The sequence below is a fragment of the Enoplosus armatus genome, chromosome 3 (genome assembly GCF_043641665.1).
Source record: "Enoplosus armatus isolate fEnoArm2 chromosome 3, fEnoArm2.hap1, whole genome shotgun sequence".
NCBI lineage: Eukaryota > Metazoa > Chordata > Actinopteri > Centrarchiformes > Enoplosidae > Enoplosus > Enoplosus armatus.
In genome coordinates this window covers 26454845-26472567 of record NC_092182.1, presented here as the reverse complement: position 1 = coordinate 26472567, position 17723 = coordinate 26454845, and the positions used below count along the sequence as shown (strand labels likewise).

The following is a 17723-nucleotide window of genomic DNA, read 5'->3' as shown; positions in this document are numbered from 1 at the left end:
AATATTCACATTCTTTTACAGATCAACAGCTTTAGCTCAGTGACGTCTAAATGTTTCTTTAATGCCCACGTCTCGCTCAGTCTGGACCTTTAAGAACTACAAGCAGTTTGATCACATTTGGTACATTAACAGCATGTATACAGAGCTTCTGCTCCTCGTTCATCCAGTCACACACACTCACACACCGATGGCAGCGAGCTACCATGCAAGGTGCTGGTCTGACCATCGGGGGCAATTTGGGGTTCAGTGTCTTGCTCAAGGACACTGGGACATGTGGACAGGAGGAGCCGGGGATCCGACCTCCGACCCTGACGGACGACCCGCTAGTATGCTGAGTTTGAAAGGATTTGATGTCACGTGGTCTGGACCATCACAGTCCTCATTCTTCAGGCCTCAGACAGAAGTCACTCGTCTGTCTCCGGCTCATCAAACATGCTGCTGTTGGACTTTAACTCATTACAGGAGAACACAAACAGTAGCTTCCACTCTTCACTAGCTGCCTGAGAGTTTTACAGTTTCACATTTCACAGTGAAGCTCCTGAACACATCACAGAGGTTTTAACCTCTTCTGAGCCGCAGCAGCCTGAAATCCTCAGTCAGGGGTCTCCTGGTCCTTTCAGGTCACCTGATGTCCTGGTCCATTTTAATTCTGCTGTGTCACTTTTATGATGTATTTTCATGACTTGTTCTATTATCCTGCTTTGCTGTCTGATTGTTTATATATTTTCTTCACAGTTTCTTTGTGTTTCTATGCAGCTCCGTCTGATTCATCCAGCTACTACAGTATAATGTCCTCAGCAACAGTCCAGTGGGCCCTTTTATCATCACTTGACTTTGTGCTGCCTGGAATGAAGTGAATCTACGTTGACGACAGTGCAAGAGTAAACATGAGACGCAGAAGATCATCAGAATATAAAAATAAAAGAAGAAGAGTGCAAGAAGACGTCTTTGTCCTCAATGACATTAATAACAAGTAAAAGTGTGTTTGGTCGATATTTTGATCTTAAAGCTGCACAAGAGTGGAACTCAGTCACACCAAGTATCAGAGTATTGATTTAATTCCCACTTAATGGAATGATTCATTAATCATCAGTCAGCATTAAAGGCCACTTGCTCTCTTCTGTTGTCACCTGGTTAACTCTGTCTGCTAACAACAAACCACCTTAACAACTCCTGACAGAACCGACCTCATCACCACACTCAGCAGTTACATGTGTGTTGGACCGTTCTGCAAAACAACACATTATTGTTGGAATAATGAATAAAAATGTTCTTTATTCCAACAACATCTGTCCAGGGCGTCTACAGTCTGTTAATGTACAGATGAGGCCAGATGCAGGCCGAGTGAAAAGTCTGCTGGAAGTCAAGTTTCCATCCAAAAGAGGCGCAAAGTTCAACAGAACGTCCAGAAAATCAGCAAAGTAATCTGCGTTTCCATCCGCTACTGTTACAGGAATATTATATTATATTATATTATATTATTATGAGTTGGACACATGGAGATAAACAGCTGGCGGCTCTCATTCTCCACTCGGTGCCATTAAATCATTCCAGATGTTGTTCAAACATCCAACAAGCATGTCGGTCGAAGCGCTGAAGCCTTTTTTCTTCGACAGACTTTTGTGTCCCACACTTGGAAACTATTTGTCAGTATTTTGTTTGACCAGATATTGAGAGATAATGACTATATATTGTGGCATGCTGTTATCTGACTGTTGCTGATGTTGAGCTCATTACGAGGACAGTTGATAAAAACACTTGGTTCAGGTCAGGGAAAGACTGTGGTCGTGTTGATGGGACGTGCTAATGCTTCCATATGGACGCACAATGAGCTACATGCACATTCGCCACCTCAACAACTCACTTTTCATCAGCCACCATCACAACTATCTGCCTCACCACAACCCTAATCCTAACCTTAACCTAAAACTGATTCTAACTTTAACCTTAAAACCAGGTCTTAACCCTCAAACTGCCTCAACTAAGTGAGGACCAGCCAACATGTCCTCACTGTCATACAGTATGGTCTAGACCTCAAACTGGGTCTCACACACACACACACACACACACACACACACACACACACACACACACACACACACACCAACTTCACAGCACATGTAAAGCTAGTTAAGTTTCTGGATCAGGTAGAAGGATTGGGGTCCTTTAGGGGGTCTGACTCTGGTGGTGAACCTGAACCTGCAGGAAGGAAAACAAAGTTATATTCAAGAAAATCCCACCTGACTTGATCCTGTTTGTAAATACCAACATGATGCTTAATGCCTGAGAAGATAAAACAACTGTCAAGACTCTGAACATGAGAAACATATGAAGAACGTGTTGTGTTGTCTGCTCATCATGAATATGTTGAGACAAGAAATTATCTCAACTCACCTTTCTTAGAATTTAGTTTGATGCGATGCTTGACAGCTAGAAGAACTCCAACAACAAGAAGAGTAACGAGAACTGCAACAACAACTGCAACAACAACTGCAACACCAACAGATCCTGGAACAGATGACAAAGAGTTGATGTAACAGTCAGAATGTAGCTGCATATCATATACAGCAGATTGGACATCACAGCCGACACAAAGAGAACAACTAAAGGTGTGCGTGCTCCTGAGACCTAAAGTCTCAAACTATGGGCAGATAAAAACACCACTGGGATGACTCTCAGCAGGAACACTGATGTCAGCATTGATCTTGAGGCCAGCCTCCTCCTGCTTGGCTGCACAGCTCAGAGGCTGCTTCTGGTTTTGGTCTCGGTAGCGAGGAGGCTGATGTTGTAGCGTCGTCCTCTTTCTGAGACGTGCCGCTCATCAGCAGGAACAATGTTTGAATCGCTGTCCTGCCGCCTCCACTTCAGGCTGTTTACACGTGACCGCTGCTAAACTCCCGCTGTACCTGAGATCTGCAAACGTGTGAGGCGATCTGCGTGCAGCCGAGGTTCTCTACACCCTGAGCCGAGGCTACGATGGACTCTGGACTACGTCTCGTCAGCACGTCTGTATTTCACCATGGTCGTTGTTACAGCGAGTGTTGATGAGCTTTGTTCAAAGAAAATATTAACCATCCAGCGAAACATGAGGCGTAGCTAGGTTTATGTTTCACTGAGCAGTAATAGTACAATTTGAGGTACTTGTACTTTACTTGAGTATTTCCATTTTATATTACTTTGTACTTCTACTTCACTACATTTATCAGACAGATGTAGCAACTAGTTCCTTTGATCTTACATACAAAACATGTGATATCTGATAAAATATAATGTTTTTGCTACTTTAATGTTGCTGATACTTTTATACTTTTACTCAGGTGGACTTTGAATGCAGGACTTTTACTTGTAACAGAGTATTTTTACACTGTGGTGTTGCTACTTTTACTGAAGTAGAGAATCAGAGGACTTCTTCCCCGCTGACTGCTGCCCAGCGATGTGAACATTAAACTCATGATGTGCTTCTTGGTGGTGGGGGGGCTCTACACTTATCGGGGCACAATGGGAGCGGAGCGACACACAGTCTGGATTTATGCAGCGTGAGACTCCTGAAGCTCCAACTCTTCAAGCTAAATACACTTTCAACTCATTAACAAAAGGCCGTAAAGAATATTTGGAGATTCTCGTACACAGACACAGATCTGAGGACACACGTACAGACTGAGATACACTTTCAGATCTCTCCACATACATCTGTAAATAATACAGCTCTATACAATTCTTCCTTTTCAGCTGACAAACGCTCAGAAAAGGTCACAGTGGAATCTAGATTTTCTGTTGGGAGAATGTTTCAGAGCATGATCATTTATTTTGCTGTGAAACAACAGGTCTGGTCATGATTTCTGAATCTGAATTCATCCTTCAGCATCAAATCCATTCAGAAGATCTCTCATCAGCTTCTGCTGCTTTAATACTCAGAATTACTACAATTATAAAATGATAACTCGTGTTTGAACCTTGAAGCTACAACCTGAATAAGAGCTGATGATGATCAGATATCTTTTCTTTTTGCACTAATCACAAGTCGACACTGTGCAGTAAAGACTGCAGGTCCAAAGCCTTTCTGTGCCTCCATGGTATCATATTATCACCAGGAACTATCACTGTATATGTTCACAGTCAAAGTCTGGTCCTAGTTGTTAGTTTCACTTCAGTTTCTAGTGAAGAAATGAAAGAATCAAACCTGATCTCCACCTCTGAGTGTCCTCATGTTGTCTGTTATGAGACTCATGTGTGACTTGGCTGCTGTAACTCTGCAGTTTCCCATCGGGATCAATGAAGTCCTCTATCTCTCTATCTAATCTATTCATCTAATCACAGCTAATGAAACCTTCAGACAGCCTCGCTGTATTTTGGTGGCACATGTGACACAATAATTCTTCAATTTCACAACTTCTTTTCTTTTCTCTGGTGGAACAAACATGTCACTGATTCTGACGACTTCCGTCTCTAAATCACCTCGTGAGGTGTTTTCATGCCGATCCTCAGCTTCAGGTTGCAGCAGCCGTTTTTAAATCTGTTCCTGGGTTTGGTGTGAGAGACTGATCAGACTGATCTCAACATTTACTACAAACTCCACTTCTTTCTGTTATTTCCCTCCACAGCGTCTCATTCTTCCTCTCATCTCTGTAGATTCATCAAGTGGAGTCTTTGAAACATTTTCAACTCATCAGACGTCTTCCTCCTAATTTCCTTTGCGTTCAGTCTGAACACACATAAACATGTTCCTAAAACTATTAACACATAAACTCTTATTTAAATATCAAGGCACCACTTGGAAGAATCTCACCATTGACGGGCACATAGGTCTCAGCGTGAATCTGATGGTTGATCTCCTCCTGAGTAGCAACACAGCGATAGCGGTCGGTCTTGGTCACAGTAGTTTGGAGGACGATGTCGTAGCTGCCTCCTCTTTCTGAGACCTGTGGTTCTTTAGCAGGAAGGATGTTTCCAGCACTGTCCTGCCACTCTACTGTAGGCTTTGGAGAAGCACCTCGAACAACACACTGCAGCAGCACCCCGTCCTCTGTTTGATCAAGTATTGTGACGGATGGTTCTGGAGCTGCACCTGTGAACATGAAGTGTAAACAGACAACAAGTGACACATCAGTTATAAAGGACAACATCAGGATTATATATGTATTTTATTCAGCCCTTCTCTGCTTGTAAATGAAGATTAAAGTGTTTAAGAGAGAAGGACAATAGAAGCCTCAGTTGCACCTCCCTGCATTGTTAGATAGGACATGATATTTAACACTTTTAACTTCCACCAAACATTTGGTGACTATTTACAAGTGCAAACACTATTTGTGACTCATATGATGACAGAAGCACAGACACAGTGAAGACGTTTGGACAACACTTGAGTTTTTACACTACATTTGAAATGACATCACATGAAATGTGTTTTCTGACATGTAGACAATATTTTCTGTTACACTAAAGTAAAATAAAGAGTGTTAGAAAATATGAAACACAGGGTCTTCAACAGCATGTGCACCCCTTGTGTTATCAGGGCTGAACGTGTCAGTGATGCACTCAGTGGCCACTTTATTAGGTACACCTGTACAATCTAATGCATTAAGTTTCCTTTCATGATGGTTAGTGGTGGTGTTGAACTGGACTGCATTATATTCACAGGTGTTTCTAATATTCTGAGCCCTCATGTTGAAATTAGAAACACCTCTCAGTATAATGTAGTCCAGTACAACACCACCTTCAACTATGAGCTCAGTAACAAACATGTAGTTTCATTTACACACAAAGTCAACAACAACTGAACATTATGAACTTCATGAAGGCAGAATTTATAGCACAGCTGTTGTATTGAATTGCAACAGACTGTACAGGTGTACCTAATAAAGTGACCACTGAGTGTATTTGATCAACAGTCTCATGCTGCCAGAATGGAAAACTGATCATCACAAAGAGGAAGGACAGCATCATCATCTATTTATTATTTAAACTACACGTTTGTTCAGGTTTTAGAATTTGAATTCATCCATCACACTAAAATCCATAAAAATGTATTTGAGCAACATATAAATTACATTTTGATTGAATATTTTATATGAACCAAATGAGCCACAAATGAGGAACGAACTATTCCAAAATAAACATGCAAAACACTTTGAGTTTCACTAAAATAACATAAAACCTGTTATGAAATATGAAACTCAGGGTTTTCAAAAGAAAACAAACCTCTTGTGTCATAAATTGTATCAGTGAGAATTTTCTGCTCAACATCTTCGTGCTGCTCAGATCTCATATTCAGGTTTGAGACTCAGATTAAAAACTATTTGGAGGGATTTCCACTTCATGCTACTTTATACTTCTGCTTCACTAAATTTAAGAGGGAAATATTGTACTTTTGACTCCACTACATTTATCAGACAGATATAGTTACTAGTTCATTTGATCTCACATACAAAACATATCAGCAACTTATAGAATAAAATATTTTTTAATAATACTTTTACTTCTTTAAGTATATTTTAAATATGTTTTGTTGATATTTTTACTCCAATGGACTCGAGTAAAGAATCAGAGTACTTCTTCCACACTGACTACTGCCCAGCGACGTGTCCAATCAGAAGACCTCTCATTCAGAATTACTACAAATATAAAATGATAAGTAATGTTAGAAACTTGTAGCTACAACCTGCATGAGATACATGATGATATAGTTTTGTTATTATTTTCACTGATACAGGGTGTGTGTGTATCTTTGCATTTCTTATTTTACATTTAAGGTTATTTATTAACTTCAGAAAACAAACACCTTCGTATTACTTTAGTGCAACAGAAAACACTGTTAAGAGTTCTAATAGAAGCATATTTCAAATCATATTTAAGATTTTGTAGCAGAACAAATGATGCTAAAAGTTGAGGGACGTTCAAACGTTTCCGTTGTGCGTTCAATGATAAACCTTGAAGTGTGTTTACTGAGCTGAGAGACGTCGAGAGCAGAGTTACTGCTTGTTAGCTTGTTGCTTCATTAACTGGAGAAGAAAGTTAAGTTCAACCTGTTTACACTCAGTACTTCTGCTGTCAGGAAGCTGCAGGCAGAATCACACATCTGACTGTAAATCACAGCTGTGTATCGCACTATGCCGCCATCTTGTGTCCTCTGTGCTACGGCCTTACGCTTCAGTCATACGCCACCTGTGATTGGTTCAATCAGCCCACATGCTTTAGTGAGCTGCACACTGTCACATTTAATACAAACCACAAGCCAAATGTGAGTAAATGTGTGAAGTGGTGAACATCTGTGAACTCCTGGTTTCAGGCTCAGACAGAGGAGGATGATTCCTGCCCAGATTTAGAAATCAGAGCGTGAACAGTTTCACTGCTGTTTCATCTCCATTTTCACTTCAAGTCTAAATCTAATGCTGGACTTTAAGTTAGTTCTGCTTGTAATCAACCGACAACCAGCTATTGCAGAAGCAGTGAATGAAGTCACATGACTGCAAACATGTTGGTCATCTGGGACCTTCAGTGTAATGCAAGAGCTGAAGAGAATATCTAGTTATTTTAATCCCACATTTTCCAGTAAACACTGCAATTCCAAAGCCTTTATGTTTCAAATTACAGCTCTTCAGTCTATTTTGTTTCACTTGAGGTAAAATCATTCTTCATTTTCATAACCTTTTTGCACTTGTGGCATGAAAATGTCTTTATTCTAATGATTTCAGTCTCTAAATCGTGTGTTCTTGTCATTTCTATTGTCAGTTGCTCCGGCTATTTATAAATCTATTATTAGGTTTGTGTGTATTTGCTAAGTTCTTAATAACTTTTAATCAGTTTAACACTTGTGATTTATTATAATGGTAATAATGTAAAGAATGTCTTGACTGATAAAGTCCTTATTACTGTGTAAATCAGTAAACATCTGTAGCGCCGTCCAATCAGAAAGCCATCCACGATGTAAACACAGAAATCATTGCAGCATCAAACTGTTCATAATATAACTTAAAACAAGTCAGCATGCTAACATGCTCACACTGACAATGCTAACATGCTGATGTTTAGCTAAACATAAAGAACAGTGGTTCTGATGGGAATGTCATTAGCTTTGCGAGTATCTGGTCATAAACCAAAGTATCGGACAAACTAAAAACTTGACCTGATGAGGGCGCTAAAGGAAAACTCAGGGAATCACCAGATTTATTATAATTCATCCTGAGGGGAACATGAAGGTCTGAAACACATTTCATGGCCTTCAATCCAATAGTTGTTGAGATATTTCAGACTAGACCGACACACCGACTTTGCATCTCCTACACATATTTGTAAAAGTACAGTATATGTACTTGTTGTCTTTGTTTGATTTCTACAGTATATGCATATATACAGAGACTGAGTTATATGTTTATGTAATTTAAAATGACGTTACCTAACGGACATTATTGGGTCACTTAGTCTAATGCATTTATTGCTCATGTTGCGTTGTGTTATGTCATTTAATGATTCTTAACATTAATCACACCAATTTCTTTAACATTCAGGGCAAATTCAGCCAGAGCTACATCAATATTATAATATTGGTCATTTTCATTGTTGTCACTCTTCATAGTGTGACAGTGAGTGGAGCTCACATGCTATAACTCCACACGAACACAGTTTACATTAGTGTCTATTACCTCGTCAACTATGTTGTATATTCTGTAGCAAGCTGGTTTCGTCATTAGTGGGTGTAAATATTTAACAACAAAGCTCCACTTAAAAACTACTTTGTGTGGTGTGACCCATTTTAATTCAGTGGTGTTTAAATCTCCACGATGTAACAAGTTCAGTTAGAACTCGTCAAGCCAAGTCTGAATTTAGAAACAGCTGCTGCATCTGGCTACAGGAATCTGATATCAACAAGATGCCACAAAGGGAATGAAAACAGGCAACAGAACAGGCAGCCTGTGGGCCTGAACTACAGGCCTTGTTTTATGTATGCTTTCATCTCAACTTGAAAAGGAGCTCAGAGTTAAGACTGACCTTCAGTCTCTGCAAGGCAGTGAAGAAGTGCTGGTGACAAGAGTGTTTATTCAGTACAAACACCCGAAATACTGACAATATTAGCTAAGATAGCACTGCATCTTAGCTTAGCTAAATGTTAGCTATAGCTGGCTGGGAATGTACACACCGACTGTGCGTGTGTGTTTATGATCTCGAAATTCACCATGAACTCCACTTCTTTCTGTTATTTCCCTCCACAGCGTCTCATTCTTCCTCTCATCTCTGTAGATTCATCAAGTGGAGTCTCAGAGCTTCAGTGTGAAACATTTTGCTTTGAGCTAATTACCTTTGCATTCAGTCTGAAAACAAACATTTTTGAAAACTAATAACACATGAATAATCAAGATTAAAATACCACTGACCATTCATAAGCACATAGGTCTCAGCATGAATCTGATGGTTGATCTCCTCCTGAGTAGCAACACAGCGATAGCGGTCGGTCTTGGTCACAGTAGTTTGGAGGATGATGTCGTAGCTGCCTCCTCTTTCTGAGACCTGAGGTTCTTTAGCAGGAAGGATGTTTCCAGCACTGTCCTGCCACTCTACTGTAGGCTTTGGAGAAGCACCTCGAACAACACACTGCAGCAGCGACCAGTCCTTTGTTTGATCAAGTGTTGTGATGGATGGTTCTGGAGCTGCACCTGTGAAGATGAAGTGTAAACAGACATCAGTTATAAAGGACAATTACAGGATTATGTATGTATTTTGTTCAGCCCTTCTCTGCTTGTAAATGAAGATTAAAGTGTTAAAGAGAAAAGTACAATATAAGCCTCAGTTGCACCTCCCTGCATTGTTAGATAGGACGTGATATTTAACACTTTTAACTTCCACCAAAAGTTTGGTGACTATTTACAAGTGCAAACACTATTTGTGACTCATATGATGACAGAAGCACAGACACAGTGAAGACGTTTGGACAACACTTGAGTTTTTACACTACATTTGTTAGTATATTCTATAAAATAAAATTATTTTATTATGAAATGATAATTCATTTTTTACATCTTTAAAAGGGGCACATGGAGTACATGCAGTATCTTATTTTTCATTTGATTTAACTGTATGAACAGAACGGTTTCCATATTACTTTAACAGAAAACACTTGAGATCTCAGACAACAGATTTCAAATAAAATATTTTTAAGACAATTTTACAGCCGAGCAAGTTGTGCAAAAAGTTGATGGACGTCCAAACTTTTGAAAAGTGCTGCACATTCAATAATAAGCTACCAGTGTGTTTAATGTGTGTTTAAGAGAAACTGAGCAAGAGAGGTTGTTGCTTTATTTGCTGGAGAAAAATATTTACACTTTAATTCAGATTCATTCTGCTGTAAAGAAGCTGCCAGACAGAAGTAGAAATATACACAACAGACTGTTAATTGGTGGTGTACGTTCACACTATAATCCCATTTTGTGTCCACTATGTCTTGTGATTGTAACATCATACAGCACCTATGATCTGGTGAATTAGCCTACATGCGTTAGTGAGCTGCACAGTTTAGCATTCATGACAAACCACAAGCCAAATGTCAGGAAATGTGTGAAGTGTTGAACATCTGTGGACTCCTGGTTTAAGGATCAGACAGAGGAGGATGATTCCTGCCCAGATTTAGAAATCAGAATGTGGACAGTCTCCCCATTGTTTTTATTTACATCTTAACTGTAAGTCACAACATAATATTTGATTTGAAGTTAGTTCTGCTTGTAATGAAGATTTCCTGCAATAAATCCTTCATGAAGGTTTTTGTTGAAACTGTTTAAGAGGTGTTGATTCGACTGTATGATCATTTTGGAGGCTGTAGATTGTGTTGCTATTGTGTTATATTGCGTTTTACTAACAGGTGTTTCTATTATTTTGTCCACAGAAACACCTGTTTGTATAACACAAAGCAGTTCAACAGCACCACAAACTACATCCTCTGAACTGAAAACTGAGCACCTTCATGAAGGGAGGATTTATTGGAAGACTGCTTTATTAGAAGCAGAACTATATTTAAATCCAGCATTACAACAAGACTCTTAAATTAGACTGTTAGTTTTAGATATGTGTACCATATCACTTGTATTTATTTGAGTGTATTTGGTTTGTAATGTGATTTCCCATGGGGCTGGAAAGCTAAATGTTCTAAGAACAATGCCTTTATCGATGTTAACATATCATATTAATCATATCATCATCCATAAGATGCACTGACTGATATATTGGATTTGGAACAGGTAGCTTAAATTAAGTATTGGGGATCACAGAGAGTGACCACTGCACATTAAACACAATTTCTCGCTGTTATAAAACTGTAACAAAGAATTTCTTATAAACCATTTTATGTATAAACTTTTAATATCATCATCGATATCAAATTTTTACAAACCAGATATGTGTTGGTGTATAATGTGTCCACTTATCAGTGATGAGTTACATCACATACATTACGATGTAAAGATGAGTGACGTCATCAAAATCAGGACTCACCTGGGATGTTTTCCTCTAATCTGTTCTTTAATTTTTTAAGGCACGGAGGTTGCACGCGACCCGAGATATATGTACAAAAATGACTAAATAAATATACTGCGTACGTTCATGCTGACTGTAGAAGTAAATACAGACATATTGGAGCTTGTTTGAAACCTTAGATGTTCGTTTTTTCAACGGATTGAAGAATCATAATGAAGGATTTACGACATTACAACAGTAGCGTCTTACTTTACGGCAGTAAACACTTCGGCAACTTACTAGCTATCATGTTTAGCCGCAGTTAAAATGTATTTATAGGTCGAAAAACAAACATTTATAGACAAACAGGGGCTCGTTTTAAAGAAAAAACTCCACCGATTAAATCCAACTCGTTTAAATTCAGACGGAAATGAAAATAACGTGAATAAAAGTCGATTGTGTCCGTCGGTTATTTTTTAGCGCCGCTCGACAAACTTTTAAAACAACGACATTTCGGTCAATTTAAAGTATTGACAAAAGATTTGACCAATGATGTTCAGTATCTCTGAAATCAGTAAACGCCCAGCAACAAAACAAACCAATCCGCATCTTTCTACGATCTAAAGTGACGATACTAACGGGCTTTTAACTCCAACAGCCAATCAGAGGAGAGCATCTTTACGCGAGCTCCACATATATCTTATTGACAGCTACTTTCATCCAATGGTAAGTCAGCACCGTGAAAACAGTCTGAGTTTGTAGCCACTTAAATTACCTGCCTAACCATATACGGAAGTTAACGTTGTGGGACTTTCTGTGGTAGTGGGACACCCACAGAACAGAGAAACTTTATTTATATGTTTAGGGAGGCGTGATTCAATGATAATAAACATGTAAAACTTTATCTAAATATTAAGATCATATTTTTACAGTCACATTTAACACTCAGGGACATTTCTTCAGAATCATAAAGAGATTTATTATCGTCATTTGGTAACTTTGGAGAAGTTTTAGAGAGCTCTGTGGACATCTGCTGGAGATGATCTGTACTGCACTTTCTAAAATATCTCAGAGCCACTTCAGCCTGTCAACCTAAAATGTGGTACAGACATTATAGACAAGTTGAGGGAGAGATCCTGTGAGTTTCAGCCTGACAGCCCATATTATGATTGATTCACTGTATTTGAAATATGAAGTGAAAGAAGGAAAACAAGAAACCTTCTGTCTTTTCCTGTTTAATTATTTACATATTAAACTGTTTTAGAGCCTGAAGTAAGATCAACACAGCTGATGAAAGCTCAGAGTGTTTTCTTTACAGTGATGTAATGGACACATGTCAGTTCCTCATGGTCTCTGTATTATACAGTTTAAAGTGGGCTGGTGTTCAGAGACAGAAAGGGACATAATTAAAAAGAGCCACAAGAGGTTAAGATAAAGCGCTCTGGGTCAGGATCTAAAAGGCAAAGCAGAACATAATTATTAGAGTGATTATGTGATATTAACAACATACCAGACGTCATATTCTGAACAAAACCTGAGACTTTTCCCCCTGTTTGCTGAATATCATTTTTCTGAGCTTCATCACTCAGGTGCGTGGGTGGCCTCACCAACACTGTTAATCCAACTGACAAAGCTTCAGGTATCTGTGGGCTCTCTCCACTGCACAAACAAATACTTTACTATAATATTACTTTCAATACAAATATCAGTAGATGAGCAATACACTGTAAAAAATAAAGTACAAATCATTACATAACTCTGAATAAAATAAAAGCTTTTTATTTATTATTATACGCCTTAATTAATGTTTGACATTAATGAGTTAAGCAGTCTAGAGATGGTATGACAAAAAAATTAAAATGAATAAATAAGAGCATGTTAAAAGTCCCATCAGTCAAACTGTCACTCACCTACAACAAGCTTTATGTGGGATATTTGTTCGTTTGGGAAAGTACAGGTGTAGTTCCCACTGTCAGCCATCTTTGTTTTTTGGACTTTTATGGAGGCGTTGCCGTTCTTCAACTCCTCTTCATAATGAAAAACCCGACCTTTGAAGAGTTCATCTTGACCTGCTCGGCCCTTATTGTAATGCTTGCCTGCTTCATACAGGAACACCTCCAGACCGTCTTTCTTCCAGTCAAACACCATTTTCTCAATGTTCTTCTTGGTGCTGAAGGAACACGGTAACATGACATCACTTCCTTCTTCCACGGCCACATTGATGACACTTGGCCCTGAAAGACAAAAACATAAAATCAGATAACACATTTACATGTGTCACCTGAGTCACTCTGAAGCACCAGTTCACAAGCAGTTTGGTCAGCAGTCAGATTTCTGTGGCGACTGAGAGCTCAACACACTTCAGCTCATGAAAACATGTCAAACACACAACACACAAGCTAGAATATAATATAACATCATTAATATAAAATTAAATACTGTGATGGACAGATAATGTAATTCAGTAATAATGAAATATATGTGAACAGGTTGTAAACGGGTATCCATATATATAAATATAATAAATATATACATGTATATATGTGATAAACCTCTTTTATATACTGAGATGTAAACAGGTGTCACCAGTATTTGTATGTACTGTGCCAGTAGTATAAGTATGCGATGGCAGTACTATAAAGTAGTATATAGTGTAACACCCAGACTTTATACTTCATCAGAAACATCAGAGACGTGTTTCAACCAATAATCTGGTTTGACACCAAGAAGCTTTGCTCGGAAACAGCAGCGCATTTCTCTGCAGGACGGAGACGACGCCCCGAACATCATCTACATCTAAACACTGCGCATGTCTGTTAGACGACTCTAATTAACCAGGAGGAGGCTGCAATTAATGACATCACTGTTTTAATATTGATCTGTGCTGCTGATTATAATATCAAACTGTGTCAATGATCTTTCTGTTAAAATGCAGCTACATGCTGATGCTAACAGCTGCAGCTGCTGCTGTCATCTACCCGCCACTCAGAGACTTCGTACTATTCTGTTTCCAGATGTTTCAGCCATTCAGTCTAATTATCAGTCCGCCATTAGTTTTCTTACCGTTTCCATCAGCAAACGTTGTTCCGGACCGAGTCAGGAGACAGAGACACGCGAGAGGAAGAAGCTTCATCGTTGTTGAAGTCACCGGAACATCAAACATCACTTTAACTTCACTGGGACGTCACTAACGGACATTTACCGACTTCTGGCTGCGTCACCTGCACATCCGAAACACTTTCGGTTTCTCAGCTTCCGCCAGCTGCAACTACAGCGACACTTCCGGCACGACCCTTCACAATAAAAGCGTCACGTCAATTTATATGACTCGTGAAAAGTTCATCTGGCTGAAATCCTGCAGCCGGTTTAGTGTGTGGATATTTCTTCTATAATAACAGACAACAGTGGGTATACTGTACTTTTTATTCACACTCCTCCTGTGATTCAGTGTAAAAGGTCTCCTCATGTTATGATTAATATACAGCTATAACTGCCCTTCATGAAGCTGTTAGTGGTAAACTATCTCTCTGTGTGTTGTTTGAAATATATCTGCTGTGTTGTTTCAGTCAAAAAGTCTTTATTAAAAACAGCTGTTACAAAACATGGATCCTGTTAGAATCCGGCCAACACAGAATCATCACATTAAAAACAGTCCCAACACACAGTTTGACGTGTTTCATGTTTTATTCAAACGTTTGGATGGAAATGATGAAGCGCTGCCTGAAATGACATGATGCCCTACAAGTGCATCATCAGTTAACAACATAAACAGACATGAACGTTCAGAGAGCGCACAGTTCAAATATCACAGTCAACAGCAGCAAACACTCAGCGTCCAGTTTATTAGGTACACCGAGCTGCAGCTAACGCACTCTGATGCAACAGTCCTGCAGTAAATCCTGCCTGCATTATAAAGACAGGTGTTTCTGTTGTTTCACCTGCCCTCACTGATGTAACTGGGGTGGACAAAATAATAGAAACACCTGTCAGCATCAGACAATACAGACAAACTGCAGCCTCACATAGCTGAATCAACTCCTCTCTGAAACTGAACATTACAACCTTCATGAAGGAGGATTTACTGCAGGACTGTTGCATCACACTGCAGTCGTTTTAGCTCTGTGTACCTAATAAACTGGACACTGCGTGTACAGTTCAGTGTGTAACTGTACCTGACAGACTCTGGCTCAGCACCTTAACAAATAAAAACAAGCAATACAATAACACAAATATGAAAATAAAAAGTTAAGTCACATTATATTTCGCTTCAGCTGAACAATATTCACATTCTTTTACAGACCAACAGCTTCAGTTCAGTGACGTCTAAATGTTTCTTTAATGCCCACGTCTCGCTCAGTCTGGACCTTTAAGAACTACAAGCAGTTTGATCACATTTGGTACATTAACAGCATGTATACAGAGCTTCTGCTCCTCGTTCATCCAGTCACACACACTCACACACCGATGGCAGCGAGCTACCATGCAAGGTGCTGGTCTGACCATCGGGGGCAATTTGGGGTCCAGCGTCTTGCTCAAGGACACTGGGACATGTGGACAGGAGGAGCCGGGGATCCCACCTCCGACCCTGACGGACGACCCGCTAGTAAGCTGAGTTTGAAAGGATTTGATGTCACGTGGTCTGGACTATCACAGTCCTCATTCTTCAGGCCTCAGACAGAAGTCACTCGTCTGTCTCCGGCTCATCAAACATGCTGCTGTTGGACTTTAACTCATTACAGGAGAACACAAACAGTAGCTTCCACTCTTCACTAGCTGCCTGAGAGTTTTACAGTTTCACATTTCACAGTGAAGCTCCTGAACACATCACAGAGGTTTTAACCTCTTCTGAGCCGCAGCAGCCTGAAATCCTCAGTCAGGGGTCTCCTGGTCCTTTCAGGTCACCTGATGTGTGACTGGACTTTTTCGGTCGGAGCCTCTTAGCTTTCAACACTTCTATAAAACTCGCTTCTATCTGAACTTAAGTTTAATCGGGTCCTTTTTAACTTGGTCCATTTTAATTCTGCTGTGTCACTTTTATGATGTATTTTCATGACTTCTTCTATTATCCTGCTTTGCTGTCTGATTGTTTATATATTTTCTTCACAGTTTCTTTGTGTTTCTATGCAGCTCCGTCTGATTCATCCAGCTACTACAGTATAATGTCCTCAGCAACAGTCCAGTGGGCCCTTTTATCATCACTTGACTTTGTGCTGCCTGGAATGAAGTGAATCTACGTTGACGACAGTGCAAGAGTAAACATGAGACGCAGAAGATCATCAGAATATAAACATAAAAGAAGAAGAGTGCAAGAAGTCGTCTTTGTCCTCAACGACATTAAAAACAAGTAAAAGTGTGTTTGGTTGATATTTTGATCTTAAAGCTGCACAAGAGTGGAACTCAGTCACACCAAGTATCAGAGTATTGATTTAATTCCCACTTAATGGAATGATTCATTAATCATCAGTCAGCATTAAAGGCCACTTGCTCTCTTCTGTTGTCACCTGGTTAACTCTGTCTGCTAACAACAAACCACCTTAACAACTCCTGACAGAACCGACCTCATCACCACACTCAGCAGTTACATGTGTGTTGGACCGTTCTGCAAAACAACACATTATTGTTGGAATAATGAATAAAAATGTTCTTTATTCCAACAACATCTGTCCAGGGCGTCTACAGTCTGTTAATGTACAGATGAGGCCAGATGCAGGCCGAGTGAAAAGTCTGCTGGAAGTCAAGTTTCCATCCAAAAGAGGCGCAAAGTTCAACAGAACGTCCAGAAAATCAGCAAAGTAATCTGCGTTTCCATCCGCTACTGTTACAGGAATATTATATTATATTATATTATATGATATCATTATGAGTTGGACACATGGAGATAAACAGCTGGCGGCTCTCATTCTCCACTCGGTGCCATTAAATCATTCCAGATGTCGTTCAAACATCCAACAAGCATGTCGGTCGAAGCGCTGAAGCCTTTTTTCTTCGACAGACTTTTGTGTCCCACACTTGGAAACTATTTGTCAGTATTTTGTTTGACCAGATATTGAGAGATAATGACTATATATTGTGGCATGCTGTTATCTGACTGTTGCTGATGTTGAGCTCATTACGAGGACAGTTGATAAAAACACTTGGTTCAGGTCAGGGAAAGACTGTGGTCGTGTTGATGGGACGTGCTAATGCTTCCATATGGACGCACAATGAGCTACATGCACATTCGCCACCTCAACAACTCACTTTTCATCAGCCACCATCACAACTATCTGCCTCACCACAACCCTAAT

General features: G+C 39.6%; 1 protein-coding gene across 1 annotated transcript; it reads right to left on the bottom strand.

The window, feature by feature from the left end:
• Positions 1-2143: 2143 nt before the first annotated feature.
• LOC139283352 (butyrophilin-like protein 1) lies at positions 2144-14655 on the bottom strand. The gene is made up of 4 exons (XM_070903350.1): positions 14500-14655; positions 13347-13670; positions 4787-5065; positions 2144-2199 (listed from the first exon to the last, which is right to left on the bottom strand). The coding sequence occupies exons 1-4, from the start codon at positions 14597-14599 to the stop codon at positions 2144-2146; spliced, it is 759 nt and encodes a 252-aa protein (XP_070759451.1). The 5' UTR covers positions 14600-14655.
• Between the last annotated feature and the right edge of the window lie 3068 nt (positions 14656-17723).

Coding starts and splice junctions, on each gene's coding strand:
- LOC139283352 (XM_070903350.1), bottom strand. CDS start 14,599: ATGTTTGATGTTCCGGTGACTTCAACAACGATGAAGCTTCTTCCTCTC. Junction 5,066..13,346: donor CCACATAAAGCTTGTTGTAG/GTGAGTGACAGT, acceptor TCATGTTCACAG/GTGCAGCTCCAGAACCATCC. Junction 2,200..4,786: donor GACCTATGTGCCCGTCAATG/GTGAGATTCTTC, acceptor TCCTTCCTGCAG/GTTCAGGTTCACCACCAGAG.